This window comes from Poecilia reticulata, chromosome 18 (genome assembly GCF_904066995.2).
Source record: "Poecilia reticulata chromosome 18, P_reticulata-male-v2, whole genome shotgun sequence".
Taxonomy (NCBI): Eukaryota; Metazoa; Chordata; class Actinopteri; order Cyprinodontiformes; family Poeciliidae; genus Poecilia; species Poecilia reticulata.
This window is the reverse complement of record NC_088847.1, coordinates 19,423,144-19,450,560: the sequence shown is the minus strand read 5'-3', so window position 1 is coordinate 19,450,560 and position 27,417 is coordinate 19,423,144. Positions and strand designations below refer to the sequence as shown.

At 37.6% G+C, this 27,417-nt stretch overlaps 2 protein-coding genes, 2 long non-coding RNA genes and 6 other non-coding genes across 10 annotated transcripts; 9 read left to right on the top strand and 1 right to left on the bottom strand.

Annotated features, from left to right (window-relative positions):
* The first annotated feature begins 3,968 nt into the window (after window positions 1-3,968).
* LOC103480759 (uncharacterized) lies at window positions 3,969-12,656 on the top strand. Its single transcript, XM_008435921.3, has 4 exons — window positions 3,969-5,609; window positions 6,408-6,513; window positions 9,249-9,875; window positions 11,467-12,656. The coding sequence occupies exons 3-4, from the start codon at window positions 9,288-9,290 to the stop codon at window positions 11,620-11,622; spliced, it is 744 nt and encodes a 247-aa protein (XP_008434143.1). The 5' UTR covers window positions 3,969-5,609; window positions 6,408-6,513; window positions 9,249-9,287; the 3' UTR covers window positions 11,623-12,656.
* Window positions 12,657-14,035: 1,379 nt separating this feature from the next.
* LOC145548668 (uncharacterized) lies at window positions 14,036-21,301 on the top strand. The gene is made up of 15 exons (XR_014084672.1): window positions 14,036-14,114; window positions 14,714-14,747; window positions 14,982-15,012; window positions 16,169-16,214; window positions 16,413-16,463; window positions 16,648-16,696; window positions 16,909-16,957; window positions 17,484-17,523; window positions 17,716-17,775; window positions 18,038-18,086; window positions 18,646-18,669; window positions 19,634-19,655; window positions 20,277-20,320; window positions 20,627-20,653; window positions 21,260-21,301. It is a non-coding gene; the product is annotated as an uncharacterized LOC145548668 (long non-coding RNA).
* Window positions 16,011-16,087, top strand: LOC145548984 (small nucleolar RNA SNORD26). Its single transcript, XR_014084928.1, has one exon. It is a non-coding gene; the product is annotated as a small nucleolar RNA SNORD26 (small nucleolar RNA).
* LOC145548983 (small nucleolar RNA SNORD29) lies at window positions 17,345-17,411 on the top strand. The gene has a single exon (XR_014084927.1). It is a non-coding gene; the product is annotated as a small nucleolar RNA SNORD29 (small nucleolar RNA).
* On the top strand, window positions 17,574-17,642 carry LOC145548985 (small nucleolar RNA SNORD30). The gene has a single exon (XR_014084929.1). It is a non-coding gene; the product is annotated as a small nucleolar RNA SNORD30 (small nucleolar RNA).
* Window positions 17,822-17,947, top strand: LOC145548989 (small nucleolar RNA SNORD22). The gene has a single exon (XR_014084933.1). It is a non-coding gene; the product is annotated as a small nucleolar RNA SNORD22 (small nucleolar RNA).
* LOC145548988 (small nucleolar RNA SNORD31) lies at window positions 18,122-18,195 on the top strand. Its single transcript, XR_014084932.1, has one exon. It is a non-coding gene; the product is annotated as a small nucleolar RNA SNORD31 (small nucleolar RNA).
* Window positions 21,302-21,317: 16 nt separating the features above from the next.
* LOC145548667 (uncharacterized) lies at window positions 21,318-22,091 on the top strand. The gene is made up of 2 exons (XR_014084671.1): window positions 21,318-21,615; window positions 21,809-22,091. It is a non-coding gene; the product is annotated as an uncharacterized LOC145548667 (long non-coding RNA).
* Window positions 21,659-21,731, top strand: LOC145548986 (small nucleolar RNA SNORD31). The gene has a single exon (XR_014084930.1). It is a non-coding gene; the product is annotated as a small nucleolar RNA SNORD31 (small nucleolar RNA).
* A 447-nt stretch (window positions 22,092-22,538) lies between the features above and the next one.
* On the bottom strand, window positions 22,539-25,275 carry arl2 (ADP-ribosylation factor-like 2). The gene is made up of 5 exons (XM_008435920.3): window positions 25,012-25,275; window positions 24,096-24,206; window positions 23,758-23,920; window positions 22,845-22,925; window positions 22,539-22,774 (listed from the first exon to the last, which is right to left on the bottom strand). The coding sequence occupies exons 1-5, from the start codon at window positions 25,074-25,076 to the stop codon at window positions 22,640-22,642; spliced, it is 555 nt and encodes a 184-aa protein (XP_008434142.1). The 5' UTR covers window positions 25,077-25,275; the 3' UTR covers window positions 22,539-22,639.
* Window positions 25,276-27,417: the final 2,142 nt, after the last annotated feature.

The following is a 27,417-nucleotide window of genomic DNA, read 5'->3' as shown; positions in this document are numbered from 1 at the left end:
CAAAATACTGTTGTTAGTTTATAAATCACTGATCGGTTTAGCACCACAATACATTAAAGATCTGTTATTGCTGTACCAATCGTCTAGACCCCTCAGATCTTCTGGTTCTGCTCTGCATTCCCAGAACCAAACGAGGAGAAGCAGCATTCAGTTTCTATGCACCACAAATTTGGAACAAACTTCCAGAAAACTGTAAAACAGTTGAAACACTGGGTGCTTTTAAATCTCAAATTAAAACCCACCTGTTTAGAGTTGCTTATGGCTAAATTGTGTGTTTTAATGTCTTAGGTTTGAGAATCCTTGTACGATGTCGCTCTGCTAAAACTCTGTTCGAGGAGACCCCGTAAGGGCAAGTCCTCACGTGGATTGATGTTTTTAATGTTTTTATTTTTACTCTTAATAATGTTTTTATTATTGGAGAAGGCGTTCGACCGTGTCCCTCGGGGGGCCCTGTGGGGGGTACTCCGGGAGTATGGGGTACCGGGCCCTTTGATACGAGCTGTCAGGTCCCTGTATGACTGGTGTCAGAGTCTGGTCCGCATTGCCGGCAGTAAGTCGGGCTCGTTTCCGGTGAGAGTTGGACTCCGCCAAGGCTGCCCTTTGTCACCGATTCTGTTCATTACCTTCATGGACAGAATTTCTAGGCGCAGCCGAGGTGTTGAGGGGATCCGTTTTGGTGGTCTTAGGATCACATCTCTGCTTTTTGCGGATGATGTGGTCCTGTTGGCTTCATCGGAACGTGATCTCACTGGAGCGGTTCGCAGCCGAGAGTGAAGCGGCCGGGATGAGGCTCAGTGCCTCCAAATCCAAGGCCATGGTCTTGAGCCGGAAAAGGGTAGAGTGCCTTCTCCGGGTCAGGGGGGTCGTCCTGCCTCAAGTGGAGGAGTTTAAGTATCTGGGGATCTTGTTCACGAATGAGGGAAGAAGGGAGCGTGAGATCGACAGGCGGATTGGGGCAGCGTCTGCCGTGAAGCGGGCGCTGTACCGGTCCGTTGTGGTGAAGAGAGAGCTGAGCCAAAAAGCGAAGCTCTCGATTTACCGGTCGATCTACGTTCCCACCCTCATCTATGGTCATGAGCTTTGGGTTATGACCGAAAGAACGCGATCACGGGTACAAGCGGCCGAAATGGGTTTCCTCCACAGGGTGGCTGGAGATAGGGTGAGAAGCTCGGTCACCCGTGAGGGACTAGGAGTAGAGCCGCTGCTCCTCCACGTCGAGAGGAGCCAGTTGAGGTGGCTCGGGCATCTGGTCAGGATGCCTCCTGGACACCTCCCTGGTGAGGTGTTCCGGGCACGTCCCACCGGGAGGAGGCCTCGGGGAAGACCCAGGACACGCTGGAGGGACTATGTCTCTCGGCTGGCCTGGGAATGTCTTGGGATTCCCCCGGAGGAGCTGGAAGAAGTGGCTGGGGAGAGGGAAGTCTGGGCCTCCCTTCTGAAGCTCCTGCCCCCGCGACCCGACCCCGGATAAGCGGAAGAAAATGGATGGATGAATGGATGGATCTTTTTTAATCTTTTTCAAAATATCTTTCTCTTTCACACTGTTTATTCTGTTCTTATTTTATTTTAATTATGTAAAGCACTTTGAAATGCCTTGCTGCTGAAATGTGCTATACAAATAAAATTTGATTGATTGATTGATTGATTGATTGATTGATTGATTGATTGATTGATTGATTGATTGATTGATTGATTGATTGATTATACTGAGACAGTATCTCAGTATACTAAGATACTATCTCTTTATAATAAAATTATACTGAAATAGTATCTCATTACATAAACCATCAGCCATAAATCTAGTGACTTTTAAACAATGACAAGCAGCGAACGGCAACATTTAATTTCCTTTTGGGATAAATAAATCATTTTAAAATAACAAAGCTTGTGTACAAACACGAGGTCTCACTCTCACGTCAATCAAATTCCTGAATTGGTCTACTTTATTACAGGTAAAAATTTTCTGATCCTTATTTATTTATTTATTTATTTATTTATTTATTTATTTATTTATTTATTTTGCAAATGAAATAAGCCAGTCAATGTTTAATTCAAAATCCAAGATCTTGCCAGAATGTATTGAAATATATTTTGTACATCAAAAAACTTAATATAATTTTAGAGATGAATGTAAGTTTATTGCAGCAGAGGCTGAAATAAACACTAAATCAAAGACTCCTGCCGGTTCTCCGCACTCAGAATAATGTTAGAAATTAAATTCTGCTTCTTTTTAAAAACATTGTCACGGTATATTTTGAATACTTACACAACTGAATGGTTAGGACATCTTTTTATTAGTATTTTTTTATACTACAGGTAATTTGTTAAAGGCTGCACATTTAGACATATCAGTATTATGCTCATGCCTTTTTGATCACATTTATTCATTTGTTGTTTCATTACTTTGTATTGGCTTCCATTCATTTGTATTCCTGAAACTCTGACCTTTACCCTGAGCCTTATGTGGTTCTGGGGATCAAAGTAAACTGACCTCAACCCTTTGAAAAAGTTTTGGAAAGCACTTAAAAGTCTGGTTTATGCCAATAAACTATTGGAATAATTATTTTTCCCACTTGCAAAAGAATCAAAATCTGATAAAAGTAAAAAAAAATTATTGGAAAAACGGGCAAAAACAATCAATTTGCTGATATACTTGGCAATAATTGATCCAACTCCCCTAAGTTTGTTTATTCCTGGTTAAAAGCGGACACGGTCTGCTTTACTTTTATGTTGATATCCATCGGCGTTCGGTCATTTTGAATGTTGCCATGTCTGTCATGGCTGCATCAGTTTTTGTCTGAGCCTGTCAGGTGACACTATTCACTTTCAGGAGGACTTTTCTTAGTCACACCTCTCACCTGTCTGACTTTTATCGCTTCAGTCTGCCCCTGAACGATCATTCAACAGTTTGATGAGCTGCAGATTTAATCATCCTCACCTGTTTCTGCCTCATGGCGGCTTCCTCCAGCGTCATCCATCATCGTCCTCTAACCTCAGCTGACTGACGGCTGCTACGCCCTCTGAGTGGGGAAGTCTCCGCTGCGCGACCGTATATGGAGTGAGAAGAGACACACACACACACAGTTTGGGATGTGAGTAAGAGGAGCTGAGGTCGTAACTCTGTTAGATCCACAATGATTCACTCTCATTTTAATGTTTTCAAACTCAGTTTCAAGCTTTCAGGCTTTAACAGAACAACAGCTGATGATGTCGTCATCCCTTCATGCTTCAGCATGCATGTCTGAGAAGCAAGCACTGAGTTCACACACAGCAAATCAACTCCCTACGACAGCATAACAGGACCTTTAGAAAGGGTAAATAAAGAGGAGCAAATTTCTGCCAAAAACTCTGAAATGTTTAGATTAATCTTAGAATCTTCTAGAAAAAAACAAGGACCTTTATAAGCTCTGAAAGTCGAACATATTCTAGAAAAACTCAGACATTTTTAGATTAATTTCAGAAAATTTCTAGAAAGTAAACTTAGAAATATCTGAATTTGCGAAGTTGAAAATTTGTGACTTCTGGAAATTTTTTGGAAAGTTTTTGACTTTTGACACTCAGATTTCCAAGTTATTTCTAGAATATTTATGAGGTTAATCTCAAAATTTGTGAATTTCTTCTAGCAAATTTTTTGACACTTTAAACTAGGAAATTTAAACAGAAATTCTACAAAATATCTGACATTTGAAAATACAGATTTTCTTTTAGAAAAACTCTAAAATTCCCAATTTGTTTCTAAAAAAAATTCTAACATTAATTGAAATTTTCAGAATTTTTACTAGCAAATTTTTGACTTTTCAAACTCAGAACTTCCTTACATTTTGAGTTTGGAACTTAAAAAATATTAAACTGAGATTTTTCTAGATTTTTCAGATAAATTTTCCTCTGGAAAATTTTTGAGATTAATTTTAAAATTTCAGATTTTTATTTTTATGATTTAGAAATGTTTTGACTTTTCAAATTTGAAAAGTCAAAAACTAAACTAAAGAATGTCCAAATTTTGGTTGCAAATTTCTGAGACGAATCTCAAAACTTATCAGTTTTTTGGCAGAAAGGAACTCTTCCCTGTTTTCTCTATCTGCAGTATCTCTGCTACGCTGTCGTAGCTCCCACTCCCCGCCCCTCCCAAACTCACTATTTACTCTCCCAACAGAAGCATGAAAGGACATTTCCATATCTTCTTCCACAAACATTAATCTGCCTCAACCTCGGCTGCAAAGATTCCCATTTAATACCTGAGGAACGCTCTTGTTTGAAAGGAAAAACCCAACAAATGAACTCCTGCATTTGTTGCAGATCAACTGTATCAAACACTAAAACATTTTATTGACCTACAAAATACAAAATATTTGGTTAAATTATTTGTATTTGTGTTTAGTCACTATATTAGTAACTAGAGTCCACCTATCAGAATGAAGACGGACAAATATTTTCTACTAGAAAAGGAAAAATCAGTTCTGCAGTCAAATCTGATCACAGAACAGATAATAGATAAAGAATGCAACTTCTGGTTTGAGGAAACCATTTGAAAGATAAGTGCATCCAGACATTATTATGTAATCAGAAAGGTTTCATATCTCATCTTGTACTTTGCCGGTAGTCAGTGTAATGATAAGATAAAACAATAATTAGGTGCTTCGGCCATATTTGCTGTCAGTCCAGCTAAATAAGATTTGTTTAGAACCACAAATGTTGCATGAACTTAAAAACAGAGAACTTAATATTTTTGATATTTACTTAAGGAAATGTGTTGTAATTTTTAAAGAATCACATTTTATTTCTGTTTTTAGGTTTTAAAATAAGGAAAAACATAAAACTTTGCAGAAAAGACAATGGATATGTTTCCTCATGGGGCATGTTAAAACTTATGGGAAATGAAAATGAAGAAAAGAACATGATTTACAACATAATGACAAAAATATATTTAAAACAGCATTACTGCTATTTTTAGTGTCATTATAATTGGAAATCAGTTTATTAAATGAGAAAAAACTGCTTAACCCAGTATTTGTTATTAAATGTACATTTAAAACATCTTAAAAAGGCATATTAGGGTCATTGTAGATTTAAAAAAAAAGTAGTAGTAAATCTCCACCAAAAAAGAAACTTTTTCTAGGAAAAAACTTGGAAATTTCTGATCGCCCACCCCTCCCAAAAAAAAGTCCAAAATTCAATTTTCTGACTTCCAAAAGTCAAAAATTGACAACTTTTTAAACTCAGAAATGTTTTCTTGGTTTTTGTTTAGTTTTTTTATTGAAAATTTGAGATTAATCTAAAACTTTCTGGGTTTGTAGGCAGAAGTTGATATCCTAATACACCATTGCAGTTCCTTTGTCACTAGTCCCATTTATCATGAGCCATGAACCACAGGTTGAAGATGTGAAACAAGATGGCTGACAATGAAACGAACCGTCCGAAACAAATATTTGCCAGCCTGGATGGACTGAAGCAAAGTCATAAAGAAGAAATTTACTCTACAACAATATGAAGCTAATTAAGTCATAAAGAGCTCCAGTCCAGAGTGACATCAGCACACCCAAGGCCGCCATCTTGTTTTTACAGCTTTTATCCATTTGGACTTTGGATTCAACTCTACAAAAATATTTGGGGTAAGTTAAGATTTTTTTGTTTTGTTTTGTTTTAAACGACACTTGTACGACAATAGTCAAAATAATACAAGAAGAAAGTGATAATGTTATGAGAACTCACGTTAAGTTTTACTTTGGAAATATTTAATCCTTTAATGTATATGCATCAAATTATTATCAGTATCAGGGCTTTGAAACGATCTACTCAACTAATTGGTCACATCAGATTGTGATTTTTCTTTCTCAATAAAAATTTATTTTCTCGTAATTTTAAGATGTTTTTTCTGGTAAAGTTGTGTTTTTATTCTGCTGATATACTGCATATTCTCGTAATTAAACACAAAGTTCAAGTTCCCGAATACTCCGACGTACACTTCACATATTTTTTTATATATGTATATTTTTTTCTTAGAAAAGCAAGAGATTAAAACCAGAAATCATATACGAAGCAATCAGATATTTTATGTTTAAGCCAGATTCCCCAGCCTGTAGTTTGATGTAATGTGGGTTAAAGGTAACTGGTTGATCAACCTTTGAGACTTTTAATTTATCGCTGACAGCTGTTCAGGTTCAACATTATCATTGCTATTCACTGATAAGAAGCCTGCAAAAGGTTCAGAGATAAATCTCTGCATATTTTAGATCTTGAAGAGTTTGAACGTAAAACTTAATTCAGACATGCTTAGTTTATGTTTTAGTTTTCAGTGCAGAACTTTAGTTTTTATCTCTAAGAGCGTAAAGAGGATGTGTGTCTGCATGGTATGAACACGAAGTCCCTGACAGGAACATTTTTTTCTTTTTTTTCTGCTGCTGGTTCAGCTCACCTCATTAATGACGTCACATTGGGGTGGAGCTTCTGGTGCGTTTAAGGGAGTCGTCCTTAGTCATTCACACACAGCAGGAAAAGGACTCAGGACAACAACAAGTAAGACTTTTTCATTTTTAAATTAATTCAATTCAGCTGTTATTAGTTATTTTATATACAGAATGATTTCTTTCTGCTAACAACAGTTATACTTTTGTATTGTAGAATTTTAAAAAAGATGTAAATTACCACCTTTTACTCATAAAGTTTAGGATTTTCTTTCCCTTTAAGTTATAGAAAACTTTAAAACTCAAATGGTGACTAAAATAAAACAACTAAGCTACATTTCAATGTTCATTTTACAACTACCCAGTAAAAAAATGGCTGACTAATCAAAACCAGGAAATAATAATAATAATAAAGTCAAATTAGGTTAAAAAAAACCCCTACATTTTAGATGTTTTGTTTAGTTTCAAAATAGGCGTCATCTGAAGGAGGATAATGTACCATCTAAGTAACATATATTTAAATAAGATATTATGCTTTAAATGTGTTCTTTACAAAGACCAACTTTTCCATTACTTGGTTTGTGTCGGGCAGAAGAACATTGGTGAGGCTATGCGTCGTTGCATGCAAAGTGGTTCTGCCTCTGATCCACTGTGGTCGACGGTTCATCCGGTTTAATCCCAAAATATGAGCACAGAAGAAAACAAAAAACATGGGGAAGCATGTCTGGCATTCACTCCAACAGCTGGTACCTTTAGGAAATTTAAATTGTTCCAGATGAAAGAACATTTCATCTGGAACAATTTTTATTGACTTCAGTCAGTGACGCTGCTAACAACTCTTAGCAACATTAGCAACAGTGCACGTCTCTGTTTTATGTATTCAAACGTTAAAAGATGACAAATATTGGACCATACTTTGTTTACCACTGGTGTAACGTGATAGGAATCATCACAAAGTAAGCTAACTTTTGGTAAGTTTCTCTTCCACATGAGAAATTCAAAGGTTTCTCATTGACGTCAACCTCAAAATCCGATATGGCTGCCTAGCTTAAAACGTGATATTTGCACTAAAACATTTTTCTGCACATCTGACAATCGTTAACTCTTTCTCACATACTGTAAAACCTGTTTTAGTGAACATATAGTTACAAAATGCAGATTGTAGTTAGCTTGTAAGGCTAATAGTAATTAGCATGTTCACAGATTAGTTCAGTTAGCTAATTCCACTGGATTTTAAGCTTGAAAACACAGTAAAAAATGGGTTTTTTACTATTCCTGGATTTAAGATCATAGATGTATTAACACCACATATTTAATAGCTTCACAAACTTTATTGATATATTTAGCTAGTACTGAAACCGACTCTTAAAAAAAGAGAACAAAAAGAACATAATCAATATCTAGTGACAGTGTTTGTAATGTTAAACACTGTTTCCAGTGTTTGAGACTTTTGGAGACTCTGGCTTGGTCGTTTTTACTTTTCTCAACAGTGGATTTCACCTGTGGGGCCGTCTCTTTTCTGAAGCACTCGCAGGCAACCAGGTCATCTCATTGCAGTCCCTCCCAGCTGCAGTCAAAGCTTGAGACTGATTCACACTTTGATGAATCAAATGCTACATGAGTTGCTCCTTTTGAGGCTACTATATGGACCATGATGCTAACACCTAAACCACACCCTAAAAATTAAAGTAACTTTGTCAGACAGACAGTTAAGTTTATTTTATTTTTGCCCAATTAAAATACAGACCAAACCTGCTCAGACTTTACGGTATTTTGCTTTAGATAATATCATATCCTGACTATTAGTAACTTGTGAGTCATACTAAAAGTCTCCTGGCTTTAACTTTGCCTTTCAGTTTGAAGTTAGTGATTTTAGTTGCTAGTTTGTCTACGGCAGGAGAGCTGGATATCAAAGTCGAACTGTCAGTGTTTGTATTTATCTGTAGAACAATGTGCCTTTGGTTTTAACATCTGGCTTACTGACAACCTTGATAACACTGGCATTGACCTTCTACAGTACATACATGCCACAGCAGCTGATCTACACTGATAAACCTGCAGAGTTTTGCACAATCTGTACCAACGAAGCTGGAATTTGTACCAGAATTAGCCATTAATAATCTTTCACAGTACTGACTTTTCTGTTTTACTTCTTTTTAGCATCAGAACCTTTGAGAGTGACCTGAGCTGATTGAAGGTCAAGAAAATTTTAATTTAAAGGGGACCTAAAAACATTAAAAGTCCTTTAAAAAAAACACTCACCTGTTTTTTGGTGTCTGGAAAATGAGTTTATACAAAAACTTCCAAATATATTGTCACAAATCAGCAGGCACTATGCAGCTACCTAGCAACCGTAGTGAAGCCCAGCCCGAAATGGCAACCCAGCCTGAGCTACATGTTTGATCAGCTGGTTTTACTGCTATATGCTCTGTACAATGGCTGCTGGAAGAGACAAGTGTTGTTGTTTTTTTTACTTACCATCCTGAAACCACCCGCTGCATTCTTGTTGGTTGTGCAGGAGGCTCCACTTGCTCTTTTCAAAGATGCACAGTTGTATAATTGCGCATAAATTTGCGGCGAATTTCACATTTTAGTGTAAATGTTGAGTTGGGGGGAAATGGTTTTAGGGCCTCTGTGACAGCTCTTCCTGAAAGGAGCTCAAAATAGGCAGAAGCGACCAGATTAAAATCTCATTATCTAAGAATGATTTTGTGCAAAAAATGGAATGAGCATGTTCTATATATATCCTACTCTGTTCAAGGAAGCATAATAGGTTACCTTAAAAGAATGCAAATGGATTATGCAACGGTGTTAATCTCTTTATCTGTCATGTCTTTTCTGTTTTAGGATAAACAAAGAAGTGTTTAAGAAGAAAGCAAAGACAAGATGACGATCGGCAGAAACTCAAGGAAAACCTCAACCCGAAACTCCGTCCGGGCCCCCAAATTCCTTGACAAATCCAGCGGCTTCTACGGCCGCCTTGATGAATCCGAGCCCGCCACAGACGACGGGTGTGAAATAAGCGGTGGTAACGTTGAGGCTGAGGTCAAAGACAGCAGTTCCTCCCCAACAATGGTACCCAACACGTTGGCAGATGAAGACGTGGAGGCGTTTGGGGTGATTGAGGACGACGGAGAGACTCTCCTACAAAGAAAGCCAAGCCGCCTCAGCAGCAAGTGGAGAAGAAGCACCAGGAGGAAGCAGAAGGACGAGAAGGCTGAAGATTACGCAATCCAAAACGAGAAGTCCAGCCCGGAAGTTCAGGAAGACATGAAGGTAAAGACGGAGGAAGAAACGGTGAAGGAGTCTGGCCTTGTTCACTTTCAAGTCCGGGAGTTTGCGGATGACCGGGTCCTGATCCGAGACAACAAGAGAGGGAGAGAAGAAGAGGAGGAAGAGTCAGAGGAAGAGAGGAAGATGAAGAAGGAGCAAGAGGAAGGGATGAAAATGGTGAAGAGGAAGAATTATCGCAAGGTGAGACTTTGTTTCTGCCGGTTAAAGTTGTCAGACAAATTCCACATTTATGCCACTTGGTTAAACTTTAATCCCCTTAAAGGTTACATAACTGAGCATGTGGAACAAGAGGGCAAAGTTCTGGCTCATCGTTGGTTATTAATCACCAAGGAAACCTTTCATATCACCTTAATAATACATCACCACCTGGGACAAAGTACAGCAGCCACTGGTGCATATCACCAACACAGTAATTGCAGTTTTTCCTTTACCTCACCCTTAATGGGTCATAAAAATGAAACCAGAAGACAGAGGTCAGCAGGCGACACAAAACGTGTACTTTCACCATCCTCGCATGTCGTAGAGATTTTCTGCTCCGACTGAGACGCGTTCACACCGAGGTGGCATTCCTGGGTCTCCGGTTTATCGTTCTTTGATCAGTGGACTGAAACAAGAGCCTTCCTATCAAGCCAACAGAGTGAAAACATTCTTCTGATGTTAATCTGCCAGCATAATTCTCACAGTCAGACCCCCAGTACCACCAGATTAGGACTGTTTCGGCTTGGAAATGGCCAAATATGAAGTTTTTCCACTGACCCAAGCCCTAAGAATCACGTCTGACTCTCCGGAGATCTTACAGACTAGATTTTGAAAGTTCAAAACACTGTTTTTCTAACAGTGGTTAGCTGCTCTCTGAGCATATCAATTAGCAAATCCAAGCGTTTTTCAAACTTGAAACTTTAGTCCGCTTTAATTGAACTCTACTTTGTTTGTCTAGAAAGTTTGTTTTGTTTGTGGAAATCTTCAAAGATTTTGGTAATGAATGCGCAATCGAACACTGATGCAGACCAAAAAAGCAAACTCTAGTCCTCTTAAAAACCTATCTTAGTTTGGTTGAAGTGAACTCTAGCGCGATTTGAATGCGTATGTGAATGCCAAGCGGACGGACCATATCCCGCTGCAAAAGCAGGAAGTGGACTGCAGAACATTTTTGTAAATTTTTCATTGGAAACCCTCCCAGCAGATCTTCTTCCGTTTTATTTAAGGTATCAAAGCCACATTTGATCTCCAGCTCAAAATCTAAATGTCTAAATTGTTCGGCTGCGAACTGGGTTATTCTACTCTGAACAAAGATTCTTTGAAACACTGTTTTAGCTTTTCCAAAATTTTGGTAATGAATGGGATGATCCATATTTGCTGTTGAACGTCCCAATTGGTATCTTCTAGATAACTTGTTTCTTTCAAACCTTTTGATACTTCTGATGATCCTTTTCATCATTATTGGTGAAGCTCCAGCTGGTAAAAGTCCCTGAAATGTAAATATTCCCACTAGTATCCGACTTTATTTCCTAGTTATTTTCATTTCCCAGAATACAGTAACAAAGCCGCCCCACATTTAGAAACAATAGGCAGCTTGTGCTCCTAACAGGGAAATTTCAGTTTCCAGTGAACTCTACAGGTGACCAGAACAAAATGCATTGAGAGATATGAATAATCTCGCAGCAAAAAGTATAAAATAAAACATTAACATGTAATCCAAAGTAACTAAAACATGACTAATCTGCATAATCTCCATGTTTTATTCATGCATAATTATCTTCTTTTCCTTCAGGCGTTTGACCGGGCGCTTCGTCGCGGCTGGGAGGCCTTCATCACCAACCTCTACAGCGTCACGCTCACTCCTGTGACGGTCTCCTCGCCAACATCGACCTCGCCTTCACTGAAGAAGAAGAGCCTGCACTCCTCTGTGCTGGCTGAGTTTCAGTAGAGCTGCAGCAAAAAAACTTGGACTTTCTAAAATCCAACATGATGAAATCAGGGCTGCAGCTCAAATCCTGACATTTACAGGACCTTAGATTAGGTTACATAAGCAATAATTATTGATGTTTGTTACTGAGTCTTAATTGCTCAGGGCAGCCTTATCGCTTTGTTTCAGTTTGCAGACTGCAGGTATGTATTTTACCACCTGGAGGAGCCAAGCTGTGGATTTTGCATTGAAGTCTAACATTTGTGACTGAGCTGCTCCTTTTATTTTCTACTTTATTCTGAAGAGTGAAAAAAATCTTTTTTTGTTATACATTTAACTCGCCGTCAGGAGCATGAAGTGATGATATTTTGCTTCCTTTGGGTTGGCATGATGAAACCGCTCACGTGTTGATGTGTAACTGCTAAAGGAACTGAAGATTTCATCAGCAGCGATGACTGATCGGTGGAGTTTTTGTTTTGGAAATATCAACATTTTTATTTATGACTGATCAGGGATCAGCTGATATTAAGGCGTTTGGATACACACCCAAACCCACACATCCACTTTGCACATGTTTCTGACTCACATCCACACGCAACGCATCTGATTAACAGTATTTATAGAAACACATTTAAACACCTACGTGCCAGCACAGAAAAACATAAACTACAACTTTTTATCCATATTTTGTTCTGATGAAGGTTGTAGAAACCCGAAAGGACAAACTACATCTTAATGTAAAAGACAACAATTTGAGCAACAGTGTATTTCTTGGTGGGGTTTTTTTTGCACAGGAAAACGGCAATGTTTATTTTATGTATTTATTTCCATATGAAATTAATTAAAACATTTTTACACAACACATTTATATCGACTGCAGTTGTGTGTAAATTATACAAAATGCTTTGTAAATAATTATTTTAAATATGTTTTAATATTTAAGATTTCTTCTGTTTTGGGGACTAACACAACCCTGGTGTTCTCCAGTGTGTGTTAAAGAGCTGTTGACGATTGATTTTTGTATAAATAAACTATTTGCAATACATTTTTAAGAACTTTTCAAGTTTTTGTCTTAATTATTAACATTATATGTATTTTTAAAATATATTTAGTTAAAGGATCTAGTTTAAGGTTCTAAAATGTCATAAAAGAACACTTCTAATGACTAAGTTTACTTAAAAGCATGTTCTGTATCTCCTAATTAGAGCTTTAAATATTAGAGCACCCTATTAAAACATTTCAGTGACATTTATTTTATAATGATTATTAAAATTACTCAATAACTAGCAGTGTTTTTTGATAATCAGTAAGTTGAATTAAAGTTTGATTTCCTTCAAATTTTAAGATTAAAATTCATTTTAAAAAAGAAGAAAAACAAACCAAAAACTATCCTAAGGGTTTTTATGCATCTTTAACAGGGTGCCGATCATTGTACAGAACACTGCATGAAAGAATTGCTATTTATAACCAAGACTAATTGTTTTCCCCACATGAATCAGATTTAGACCAAAGCAATCCTTCTGTTGTTGTAGTTCTACATGCAGCATGACTGATACCGATTGTCAAATAAAGATGGCTTATCTTATGCAAACATAAATCTAGCAACAGATTTTGTGCAAGTATAATTTAATCTCTGAAAAGACAGAAGGAAATCCAGGATCTACAACCAAAGTCTGCTGATCCTTATACGTGTGGAGCGTTGTTAGTTTTGAAATGTAAGAGGCAGTGCGTTAATTTGGTGCAAACATAAAAATACTGCGCATACTACAGACTACATACAACATCACAACAGCTTAATGCTATTTGTATCCGTGTTCAACAATCAATGGCTGTAAGGTGGCAACATTTAGAGAGACCAACTAATGTTTTTGGATGGTGGAAGGAAGCTGGAATGCCCAGAAAGAAACTAGGGACAACATGCAAAGTCCATGCAAAGAAGCTCCAAAACCTTTTCACTGCAGCAACAGTGCTAACAACGCTCTCCACACGTACAAGGACTTTGAACAGCGGGTTGCCTGTTTGTGCTGATTAGACATGCAAAAACGCAATGAAATTTTTTCCCCCATGATTTAGGGCACACATTTTTTTTAATCTATTCGTATTTTTACGTGCTTAGTAATTTATTTTAATTATTACTGTGGAATCAAGACAATTATTCGTGTCAAATAAAAAGTGTTAAGTTTAACGTGTGGTTGCTTTGAATGCAACTGCTGCCACCTTGTGGTCAAAATCCGTGGAACGGAAGTGACGTCAGCAATAACATTTCGCTCCCTTTTTTAAAAAAAGCGGGCGCTTTAACACATATTTACAAGTTGATATGTTTCTTAAAATAAATACAGTACTTTTGCTCTAATACGCTTTTTTTAACGTGCTCTAATCTTAATATATCAAAAATAAAGCTCATGAAGTCGTTTTCCCGCTGAATTTTCTGGGGAGGGAGGAGCCAAAGAAGCGGGACATAAAAAGCAGACGCACCGGATTCTTCTTCCACTTCCTCCTAACCTCTGCTGCTGGTAAGATGGATATCCTTCTTCATTATAGTTCTCCTCAATATTATTTTACATGATAGTGTTTTTATACGCAAATAATTTAAAATAACATTGGAACTGCAGCTGACCAATGCCTGCGGCCCGCAGTTAGCTTTAAGGTGTAATTAATCCAGAAACTTCGCTGCTTTCAACGGTGCAGCACGAAGGAGCTGAGAACAATCCTGCACCATCCGCCTTTAAATCATTCTAATCTTGCTTTCTGAATGCCCCAAACTTAATTCAAAACGTCTTTTTTGAACTTTTCGCTTCATTATTTTCGCCAAACTTCGTCTAGAAATGTTATATTTTCCAGCTAGAATACAGCGATGGCCGTTGCTCGCTTGGCGCGGCTGCTAGTTGTTGCATAGTCTCTCAATGATGAGAATTTTCACAGACCTGTACTGAGTGACTGTGATTGCACTTTTATTATTCTGATGAGAGAAGTTGCATTTTCACCTTTTTAGTCGTATATTTCAAAAACTTGATCCATGCTCTCCTAGGTGGGTCGCATGGACCAGTCACGTGTTGGCTGCGTGGGGAAAAATGCTAACTTAGCATGCTAACATTTATGCTCTTGTGTTTAGCAAAGAAGAGATGGCGCATGGTTTGCTGCTAAAGGTGAGGTCTGCATCTTACATGGCACGAGTTTATGCTCGCAATGGAGTATTTTATTTTTTTTTACATCTGAAGTGTTTTGCAGCCTCATGCTACAGTGATGTTCTAATTGAACTCTCTCACTGAATAGTCCATTGAAGACAATTCAATCAATTATTCTGAGTGGCATGAGGCCACCAGAAACGAGCTTATTATTGTCTGTCTGATTACTGTAATCCAATTTTTATTTATTTTCAGGTTTGGATTTTGAGGCTTCTTACAAAAGAAGGTAACTATTTAGCATTTAACTAGGAAGCATTGTGGGCTGAATCCCATTTCTTAGTTATTTATACTATTGCCACTCCCCTGTTTCTAACCATACAATAGACCCATTGTGGTACCATAATGGACTGTTTATTATTAAACGATTAAACGTTGTATATTATCCCTGATTCAGTCTTTCTGTCCGTGTTTCTAACCATACAGCCAGATAGAAATTTAAAGATGAGTCTCAAGAGCAAATAAAATCGATTAGCAGTGCTTGGTGTCATCCAGGTCATGTTACTGTTCAGTTTTTATCTCTGCTGCCCAGAAGCTGAGTGGTTAGCTTGTTATAAGACTGTCATACAGACTTCAGATTTACTGCAAGATGCTAGGAAGGTATGAGTTACCACATTTAATTTGTTCTTGAGTTAAAGTAGATATTGACTTCAAGCATTACAAATTAATTTAAACGCATAAATCATGATAGTTAATGTACTATAATACCTGTTATATTTTCATCTAGAGGTCCTACTCTTGTCTGAGTTTCTGAATGCCAGCAGAGTCATATTGTCTGACCCTCCCACTACAATATTGAATGGGAAACACAGATGAAATGGGATTCAGCCTTAAAGTTGCTTCCTGTGTGGTTCTGGGTTAGTTCACCTCTCCACCAAATGTTTATTACAATTTAATCTCTTCTTACTTTATCTGGTGCTTAAAGACTTCCAGTTAATTTCCTCCACTAAAGAGTATTTATTTTGTTTGTGGTTCAGTCCTTTACTAAGGATTTATTACACCTGATATCCAGTCCAAACTTACCAGTTTGAACCACTTGATTCCTAAGAAATAGATTTTATCAATAAAAATCCTCCTCAATGGCAGCCATCCATTCTGATGAGTGGAAAACTACTTGACTGCTTTACATAGAAAGGAAAATCAAGTCATGTGTTGAATCAAATGAAGGGGTGAAATAAAGTAACACACACACACATCCTTCAGTCTCTTTCTGGCAGAGCTTGTTTGCTACAGTGATGAATCTTTTGAACTCTCTCTTACCGAATCAACCTTTGAAGAAAACCCTTTACCAGATTCTGAGTAGCATGATGGCTCCAGCTAATATTGACTCAAACTGACTTATTTTGGTTTAAAGTTGATTCTAATTAGTATCTTTTCTCCCACAGATGTGATCAACACCTCCCATGAGGATGAACGCCTCAAGCCCAGCAGGTAATCTGCGGGTTTTTTTGTTTTTGTTTTTTTAATCTGAAATTCCTATTAATCTCAAGGCTTAAACTGATGATTTCACAACTGACAAGCATATGCCTGACTCTTCTGATGACGGCTTATTTATCTGAACCAGCCCTAAAACAGAACAATGTCTGTTTTATTTTAAGACATTACCTAATAAGATGCTTTTTCTTGCAGGATTAACAATAACATCATAAATGCTGGAGAAGTGTTGGAAACTTAGTGGAGGTGAGTAAAGAAAAGAGGTTTAAGGGTTAATGAAAGCTGTGGGTGTAAATCTGATGATTACAATTAAATGACAAGCATATGCCTGAACATAATGATGTCAAACTTTAATCTGATTGCCCTGAGATTGACATTTAGGACAACAAGAGAAGTTTGCAAGTTAATAACCTGCATATTTTTGTTGCAGATGAAAACCTGATGTGAAATCTCAGCTGTGAGAAACGCTTCACTAATGGGTAAGTTTACGTCCTACCATGGTGTAGTTTTAGAGAATGAAAGTCGTATTGTTTGAAAGGATGACATGGGTTAGCACCCATTAATCTCCTGGACGACTCAAATGTCAAATGGCAGTTTGTCACCAAAGCCCTGATCAAACATCCAAACCTTTAACTTGCCTGCAGAGACTATTCTTGCTTCGTTCTGATCTAATTTAATGTTTCTCCTGCAGTGAATCTAAAGTGACCGACATCTGGCACTGAAAAATCAAACATGTCCTGGTAAGGATTTTTAAATCTGCATCTTGTGTAAATCCTAGAGGGGTAAAAATTAACCCTTTAAATTACAACCCTCTGCTGGGTTCAAATTGTTTTGATTTTAATAGTACATTAAGTAGAGTTGCACATGTAGATGAGTAACTCAATTTGTTCTCCAAAAACCCTTTAATTACATCAATATTTGTTTTTTATTTTTTTACATTTTCTGAAGATATGTAGCGTCCTACACCAATTGTATAAACTTTAGCTTCATCTCATCTGGATCAGATTTTACATCTTGACGCTCAAATGGCAGGAAAGCTTCACTGTGGCTTGTTGAAGAGCATTTATGTGCATTTAATCATTTTGTGCCGATTTCCATCCTGTAGAAAAACTTGAGCTCTAATGCAGCTTCAGTGATGAAAACTACTCAGCTCACTTTGAACCGATGTGAAAATTATCCAAACACCTGAGCAGCTGCATTCATCTGTTTCTTCAGGCTCTTTATGTGATCTGATCCTTTTTATTGACCTGTTTTTATTTTTAATAGAACGGCTTCACCGACCTGATGGAAACTTCCTGTTTTGAAGGTAAGATCTGGAAATTTGAGCTTTTAGCTCCACTAACCTGTAGATCTGCTGAATATGATGAGAAAATCTGGAATCTCGTTCGTCTGAACTGCTGTTGAGAAATAAAACATCTGACATCAGTGGAGTTCAGCGTTTATTCACCTTTAATTAACCAGTTCAGTCCTCTAATCTCGCCTTTCGTTCTTCTTTCAGGTCAAAATCAGGAAGTGATGTCATTGAGGTTTCCCCACCACGGAACTGGCGTTCATCCAGGTGAGCAAAGTGGTTTCAGAGAGGGGAAAATATATCTATTCTGTTTCCATGGTGATGACACCCGCACACGTCTTACGCCGTGTGCCAATGCCAGACCTGAAAAGGTGAACCCACTGGCGTTGCCACGGCAACAAGGGGACGACTCGTTGGGGCTACCAACAGTCTGATTGGAAACGCGTTTAACGGATTTGACCTTTTTTAAAACTGATTCGCCCTGAAGATGGCAGCTTGGATTAAATGACTTCCTGTGTTTGTGTTTCAGGAAGGAGGAGCCTCCCGAGTCGCAGCGTTGGAACGAAGCGCAGATGGAGGTCTGTTCTAATCAATAATGTTTTACCAGCTGATGGGTGGATGTGATGATTCCTTGTTTACCGCCCCAGTCTGAGAAGTAATGACTGATTGGTATAACTCTGATCCAACCCAGCCGCTCAGACATCACTTAAAGCTTTACTTTCCAAATGCAAACGCCACTTTCAGTTCAGAGCTGCAGGAACAACCAATGATGCTGTGAAATGACACCATTTGCTTGGAGAAACATAATGCTGTCCCTTTAAGATGCTCTCTTGGATAAACATGTTTCCACCACAGTTAATACTGTTGATGCGAGGAGCGGCTATATTTGAAACAGGAAGTCCGCCTGGCAAGTGGTAGCTAGTAGTAGTCAGGAGTTGCTCCAGTTTCCCAATGGAAAATCTGACTTTGGAGGAATTTTTTTTCCTCAACTGGGGAGTCTAAATTTTTCATTGAAAAACTACAAATAGTTATTTTATACCCGTTAAGGGTTGTGAAGGCTGCAGGAATGTTTGTGTGACTCATTACTTCACAGCTGCTGTTCAAATGTCAATTCGGGTTTCTTTTCTCTCCTCTCAGGTTGAAGTTGCTTGAACCATATAGGTGAGTATCTTATTTTTTTTTCTTCCATATTTGAAGTGTTCTGAGGTGCCGTTCTGGTCAGAAGGCTTACATGCATGTATGAACTGGTGCAGGCTGTTTCCAGCTGGATTGGGCTTAAATTTAATTTAAAGTGTTGAATCTTCCTGAGTTTGCTCCCGTTTGTTCAGGTCAAGCTTTGACCTCAAACTAGAAACCGAGAAGCTTGATTAACTCAATATTTTCTCCAATACTCTGATCAGTAAGAAACTTGATGTTGAATTATTCCATCACACTGCAGTGTAGTAGCACCAGAAAGTTGCATATTCAAGGGTTCCAGCTGAAACTTTTGCATATATTTTATATTTTTTGCTTACTTTTTTTTATTATCTGTAATGGAAACAAACATGATGTCCCAAACCTTATTGTGTTTTGTCAATGTCTCTTGTCTGATTTTTAATTGGTGCAGGAAGAGAAGTAATTTTGACTCATCATTTTGAGTAATGATAAAAATGGCGCTTCAGTCAGAGGCTTTTTCAAAGCTGCTGTAACACAAACTACTACATGAGATCCTCTTTTGAATTGATAAGTTGTGCTTTTATCCATGTGATGTCAGTTGGTTGAAATTTGTTTCTCTACCACTAAAAGCCCAGTTTGCTTGAGTGAATGTAACCTTCTGACTGGGACGGGGACCAAAGTGACACATGAACCTTGGTGGCAACGGGAATGATGAAACGGTTGCAACAGTCATGGGGTTTTTTGGCTTCCCCAGCTCGGCTAGTATCCACTCCTGTTGACTCAGTATGGTACCGAGAACCCTGAGAGCAACACCTCTCAGGTGTAAAGTAACCTGCTGAATTCTGATGGAGCTGGAGGTTCTGGTTGATTTTGACTGAAGGTCATACTCTGACCTAATCCAAGCTACCAGTTGTACATGAGCATCCAATAAATGTCATGAGCATCACTTTGGATCCTTTTTGTTTTTCAGGTTGAAATCATCAACTGAACTGGTGAGTATCTTGAAGCTTTTTAAAGGGACATTTATTGATCAGGATGTCTCTATTGGCTATATGAAGTGTGTTAACATTTTTCCTTGCACAAAATTATTCTTGTATAACAAGATTTGAGTCTGCTCACGTCTGCTTATTTTGAGCTTTCAGACACATGCACAATTGTACAACTGCACATTGTTGAAAAGCAAAAGTAGAGGCTCCTGCACAACCAACAAGAATGCAGCAAAGTGGGTTCTGAATTGTAACTGCTAGCGTTGGTCGTTTACCATTTATAGAGGGAAAAATTCCAATTATTGATTTTAAATTATTGGGATCTTTTGCCATTTTCTCCACTGGTCGGTAGGCGTATAAAGTGCCAATAAATTTTGAAAATGTTATGAAATATTTGTGCAATTTGGTGATGTAAAACACTTGTTTCCCATAAAAAAGCTGTTTTTGGGGGAGGGGTGCAGTTTTCAGAAGTGGAGACCAAATGTTAATTTTTGCATAATGGAGATGATGATGATTTTCTTGTTGATGGCGCCCCAGTCTGAGAAGCGATGACTGACTGGTGTCCCCCTCTGTTCACCGTTCATCAGTCCTGTCGTCACTCTGTCACTAATCTGATGCTTTTTGCAGGTTTTCTTCTTGAGGATGATGAAACCGGACCAGATGTATTCCAGGTATGTAAAACCAAGTTTGATGTGCCTGGGATTGTAAAAGTGATGACTTGACCATTGACCAGTCACGGGGGGTGGGGGTTTCCCCCCTGTTCTCAGCCAGCTCCTGTTGGCTCAGTATTGGCACTTAGAACCCTGGGCCTCCCAGGTGTACGGTGACCTGCTGAGTTCTGATGGACGGCTGAGAGTCTGACTGAAAATGAAAGCTGATCACATCCCAGGCTCAAACTGATTCTCACATGGGTTGCACATCTATACAGGCACATATCTATTAAATAAATGTTGACTCTGCCTCTTTTTTCCTGACAGCCTGACGTCTTGGCTTGAGGTTTGCTGGTGAGTATCGGAGCTGCTTTGAGTTTCATGTTTTTAGAAATGACCGCTTGCATCGTGATGATTTTCCTGTTACCGCCCCCTTCTGAGAATCTATGACTGGTATTTTTGTGGTAACTAGCTCCCTAAACGTTTACATCACACCATCTGTCTAGTCTAGTATATCTAACAAATCTTTTATTTTTTTCCTTGTGCATCAGGACTGATGCTGAATCTGACAAACTTACTGTTGAGGTTTTTTCTTACTGCTTTCTGTGCATTGAAACTGAAAAATACTAAAATTTCCCTTTTTTTAATATAAAAATTAAATGCCATTAGAATTTCATGTTTGTATATTAGGGCTGTTGCAGATGGAAAATGCATTTGAACTCAGTCACACTTGATCTGATTTGTTTGTTTTTTGTTTTTTTTGTGTGCAGTTTTTAGAAGTGGAGACCAAATGTGAATTTTTACATAGTGGTTCCTTGTTTTTTAAAGTTGATTTTCTAATTGAGAATTTTCTTGTTGATGGCGCCCCAGTCTGACAAGCGATGACTGACTGGTGTCCCGCTCTGTTCACCGTTCATCAGTCCTGTCGTCACTCTGTCACTAATCTGATGCTTTTTGCAGGTTTTCTTCTTGAGGATGATGAAACCGGACCAGATGATGTCTGATGTGCCTGGGATTGTAAAAGTGATGACTTGTCAGCTCCAGTCACGGGGGTTTGGCATGACACCCCCCGTTCTCAGCCAGCTCCTGTTGGCTCAGTATTGGCACTTAGAACCCTGGGCCTCCCAGGTGTACGGTGACCTGCTGAGTTCTGATGGACGGCTGAGAGTCTGACTGAAAACGAAAGCTGATCACATCCCAGGCTCAAACTGATTCTCACATGGGTTGCACATCTATACTGGTACATATCTATTAAATAAATGTTGACTCTGCCTCTTTTTTCCTGACAGCCTGACGTCTTGGCTTGAGGTTTGCTGGTGAGTATCGGAGCTGCTTTGAGTTTCATGTTTTTAGAACGGCTTGCATCGTGATGATTTCCTGTTACCGCCCCAGTCTGAGAATTTATGACTGATTGGTATTTTTCTGATTTTTGTGTTTACTAGCTCCTTAAATGTTTATAAAACACCATCTGGCTGTTTATCTTATCAAATCTTATTTTTTCTGCTGCAGGAGGATTGAAGCTGAATCTGACAAACTTGCTGTGTTTTTTTTTTTTTTTTTTTCTTTGTGCATTAAAACTGAAATGAAAATTAATGTCATTAGAATTTCATGTTTGTATATTTAGAGTTGTTGCAGATGGAAAATACATTTTGAACTCAAACTTTTAAGGAATTAAACACTTAAGATTAATCTGATTTGTTTCTCTTCCTAGAAAATTTGTACCAATTCAAACTTGAATTTCTGTATTTTTAATTCCCAGAACAGTTGATTTAATAAAATTATTCATAACTAACATGTTGTCCTGTTTGCACTCTGACTAAAATCAGTCACATTTTTAACTGTTTGTTTTTAACCAAGCAGGTTGCACAATGGGTTTAAACTAACAGGTTAAATAAGTCTGGAACTTTCAGAGCACATTCATACTTGGGGACTTAAATTTTGCTGCTGGATTTAATACTGGCTTTTAAGCAGTTTTGCTAAAATATTAGCCATTAATGAACATGAATACCATCAGGAACGTAAAAGCAGACCTGATGGTGGAAAGCTTTGTCTCCATCTTGATCCTGAGCCCTTAAATGGATCGGCACACAGTAATTGGAACTGCCAAATTTAGGCCCACTGGGAGTTTGAGGTGGACCAGAACCACTGGCTAGTTTTGGGCTTCATGCTTCTGATCCATAAATGGTGCTGTACCATAAACATGTTTTGGAAGGAATAGGGTAAAGAACCAGAACCTGGATCATAGAGACAAGCATTTAATAAAGAAAAAACGTCTTTTACAACACAAAGTAGAAAAGCAAAACAAAAGTCCAGGTTTCTAATTCGAACAGAACCAGCGTTTCATTCTGCAGTGAAGATCCTTGCAGCGATATCGTCCAACAGCCAGTCCACTCCGGCCAGCAGGTTCTCTCCTGTCACTGCGCTGCAGCCGATGATGCACCAGTGATGAGTTTTGATGTCATCCAGAGCCAACGCCTGCATTAAAAAAAAACAACCAAACATGAAATAAGGCTGTTTAGAAAAGTCAGGACTTGTTTTATTTTACCTCTCGAATCGCCTCTTTGGTCAGCGCTCCTGGTAAATCCTGTTTGTTGGCAAACACCAGCAGCGTTGCACCTGCTAATCTCTGCAACAAGAAAAAAGATGATGGAAATAAATCATCTGGACTCTGCAAATGGAGCTGGAACTAACTACTCGATTATTCTGATTGGATTAAAAAAAATTAGCAAAAATTTGATACATTCTGCAAATTTTTTACTTAACCTTAAGTAATGTTTATACAATAATTAGAAATACATTATTCAATTATTCATTCCTTTACTGAACACTTGATCATTTGTGGTAAAGGATATATCTGCAACTAAAAATGTTCTAACATCTGAAAAGCTCAGCAGTTCCTAGTTGATCTATTGACAGTTGCGTATTGCTGACTATTTTAGGATTACTGATTAATAATCAGCAAAATGTGTTTAAGAGATTTTTTACCAAAATTTGAACCAAAAAGCTAAAATTGTCACAAATTCTGAGTAGAACATATTTTACATTTTTTTATTTTATCTTAAACATAAAATACGTTTTTTGGTTTAATTGTAGCTCTCTGTCTGTTCCTTCAGCAAAAGGCCTGTTTTAGAGTCATTGTACTTCTATTAACAGTTAATTGATTGCTAAATTAGTTGACCATTATCTCAATAATCGATTTATCATTTCAGCTCTACCTCACTAATTATTTCCTTCCAGAGTGGAAGATTTGTTTTGCCAACATCCTGTATTCATGTCGCACAGCATCATTCTTCTTCAATCAACTGAGATGTGACTCATTTGTGTAAAACTCTCACCTACTTACTTGTATTTCTTGATAATTACCAAGAAAACAAACCAAACGGAATCTTGAAACACTACATTTCATGGCTATAGTTTCTATGTTCATGACTTTAACCAGAATTGGAAGCAAGGCGAACCTCCTCCAGCAGCAGCGCGCTCAGTTCCTGCCTGCAGTCCTCCAGTCGGAGTCGGTCAGCGCTGTCCACCACCCACACTAGCCCGTCCGTGCTCTCAAAGTAGTTCCTCCAGTAGGAGCGCAGGGACTTCTGACCTCCAACATCCCAGATATTCAGCTTAAACCTGGCAAAAACATCAGAGTGGAATCAAGGTGGAAATTCGGCACTCTTTCACAGACGATTACTTCCAACCCTCCCTCCCAACACCCAGGTTAAATAACGCTAAAGGTTTTTCCTGTCAAACGTGATTTTCTCATGTCTTAAAAATGAAAATCAAACCAGGATTGAGAGTTACTGACCCTCTGTGCTCCAGAGTTTTGATGTTGAAGCCCAGCGTTGGAGAGATGGTGCTGACGTCTTCCCCGTTGAACTTCTTCAGGATGGTCGTCTTCCCTGCGTTATCCAGACCTCTGCAGGGAGCAAAGTTAAAGAAACTCTACACAGATCCAGATAAACACCACTATTTGCAACGTTAGATTTATTTATTTTTTGTCATTTTCTATAGCAAATACTAAAAAAAAAGTCAAATTTAAACCAGCTAATTTTGAGAAAACCCTCAAAATTAGGGCTGTAATCTTGAATGGCACCACTTGAATGGCAGGATGTTAGATTAGGTCTACTGCATTAGTTGATTTGTTTCTTCTTTTGGTTGAGGCCTTGCATGTTTGGACAGTTATTCCCTCTGGTTTTGGATACTGAGCAACTGGAAGGATCTTTTCTCTAACTTTTTAAATTTGATTTGATGTGTAACAGTGAGAAGGATGAAGTTCAAACCATCTTTTCTATTGATTACAGTGGGCAATAATAATGAGATTATTTCTCACTGACATCGAGTCACCGATTCATTTGATCATGTCTTAACTATGCATAAATCGTTTTAGTATTTTAAAGTGAAATTTGGATTTTAAAATTATTTAAATATTCTTAATGTAAATTTCTTTACATTTATTCCTTCAGCTCTCACTAAAGCACTTTGAATTACCTTTAGATATGATGCTACAGTTAAACTCACTTAGACATCCTCATCTATCTACTTTGTATATATTTATCCACTTTTTAAGTGTAATATATTGTGATAAGAAAACAGAAAAATATGCAGTGTTAAACAGAAGTGCTGCAGGAAACAACTGTTCTTTTATACTCACATGTTTCTACTTTTGGCATATTGTTCTGCATGCTACTTTGTTTTTAGCTAACCGTTAAGGGAAAGGATACAGCATCAGCAGCCTCATCTCCCGCTCCTTCTGCTTCATCTTCTTTAATATCGTCAGCAAACCCATCTTGAAGCGTAAAAAGTCTCCAAAATAAATATTTTCGCATTACAAAGACAGTAACCGTTGGTTAATGGCTAAACATGTTAGCTTTCAGAAGCCGCATTGGAATCCATGACGCATCCGGGAGTATTGGGCCTGCCCCTCATAGCCTTTGATTGGTTCTTTTGCTTCTAACAAAGGTCCGATTGGTTGTTACGTGTCCTTGAAGCTTGTTGATTGGCCAATGGTTAGCTGGGCGAAACTGTACTGAAAACGGTTAAAAATTGCTGCCGCAATACGTCAACGATTCCGCCATGTTGGGACGGGTAGCTATGTGACGTAATAGAACTAAAATGAGCATTTACACACACACACACACACACACATATATATATATATATATATTATTATTATTATTATTATTATTATTTTTTTTTTTTACTTTAAGTTCTGTTTCCATTAAATTTTTTGAAACCTCTCTGCAAACTATGACTTCTGTTAAAATATTTAAATGATCAAATGTCAGAAACTTTCAACTGTATCTATGGAAAGTATGAACCCAAGAAGGCCTAGTGCTGTAACCACAGATGTGAAGACATTCTATATGCATTTTAAACATGGTCTGTTCATTCAATTTAGTCTATTTATATAGCGCCAATTCGCAATAAATATTTTCTCAAGATGTGTTTAACTTTGAAATCTGTTTTTATAAAACAGGTTTTGATTTTTCATAAATTTTCTATTATGGGATGTTTAACTAGGGAATATGTTTTTTCACTTGGCTGAAATAAATAAAATAAATACATAAAACAAATACATAAATAAAGAGCATCTAATCAAACACTTGTTTCTGTTTATTAGTATAAATCAATATGTAAACTGTATGTTGTTAATGTTTCTTATTTGTTTTGCGCACAGTAGATGATGGTATGACATTGATAGATTGATACCACTTTTATTATCTCAGTGGAGAATTTACATAATTTCTCTGAACCTTCTACTGCAATATGTGATTTGTTATTGTCTTTGTTTTGTTTTTTACCTCTTACTGTGTTAAATAAACCAAATGTAACTATTACAACCTTAAAATAATTTGGGACTGTTTGAATAATGTACTTTTGTGGATACGTTCATTAGTTTTTTGTAGATTTTTTTAAAAGCAAAAAATAAAATCTCTTTTAATAAATGTCTTTGATACTCAATAAGATTTAAGGTATTTTTGTTTCATTTACCCACTGAATTTGTGTAATTACTTTATCTGTCAGGTGGGGTTTTGTCGCCACCAAGTGGTCAAAGTTGGATTTGCATTATTATTCTACATACCATGTCTAGAAAATTTGATCCTCATTCATGTGTAGAAATGGCCCAGTCAAAGTTTAGACCCAAATAAGTGTGAATCTGTGGCAAAAGTTCATGTTCATGTATGTCTTTCCTCCAGTCTGACAGAGCTTGACTTAAAGGGAAACACTTTACGTGAGATGTAACTGTAGTAAAAGATGACTCAACAAAGTAGTGACTAAGACTGGCTGACTACAAACAAAAGCCACAATTCTCATATTTTCTTTGTAAAACACAAAAATAACAGTACTGTATAATTTTCTTTTAACTCCAAATTGTTCAGTGATTTGTTTTAGTCTACCACATAAATCCCTAATTAAATACCTTTCACTCTGCAGTGACAAAATAGGAAAAAAGTTCAAGCAGAAATTTAAGTATATAGTGTGTAACTGACTGGCAACCTGTCCAGAGTGTTCAAACAGTTTCTGTACCTACAGCAGACTTTGTAAAAGAAAAACTAAAGAGTAAAAACCAAAACAGTATGAGGTGTTTGAAAGTGCAGTTACTCCAAGAAACCTTTCTTGCTCCAAATAAGGTGCTTCTCCTAAGATAATCTTAGAAATCACCTCATATGTTCTAAAACTGAGAAGAGACTGCAGTGTTAAAATATATGATGCTAAGAAAGACTTTAAAATTAAAAACACCATCAAATAAAACAGAAGATATGAAACCAATGATTATAGAGAAGCAAAACCTGAAGTGCAGACTATCTATAGTAAAAATCTATATTAAAAAAACACATCAATGCAGTTTGTCATCAAAATTTTTTGTCAATTAAAATGTTTTCCAAAGAAAGCTATACAAGATCAAAAGTTCAGCTTTTATCAGAATGAGGTCACAAGGATGGCTGGGTCATAAAGGTCAGGAATCCCAAATGTAGCAAACAGCAAATTTCCAAATAATCTAATCTAGACTGATGGAAAAAATGGACACATGTTTAAGAAGGACATATTTAACAAGAAGAGAGAGTGGTACATTGTGTGAGGTTGGTTTAAACAGTAGGGAGTTTCTGTGGAAGTGGAAAAACCCT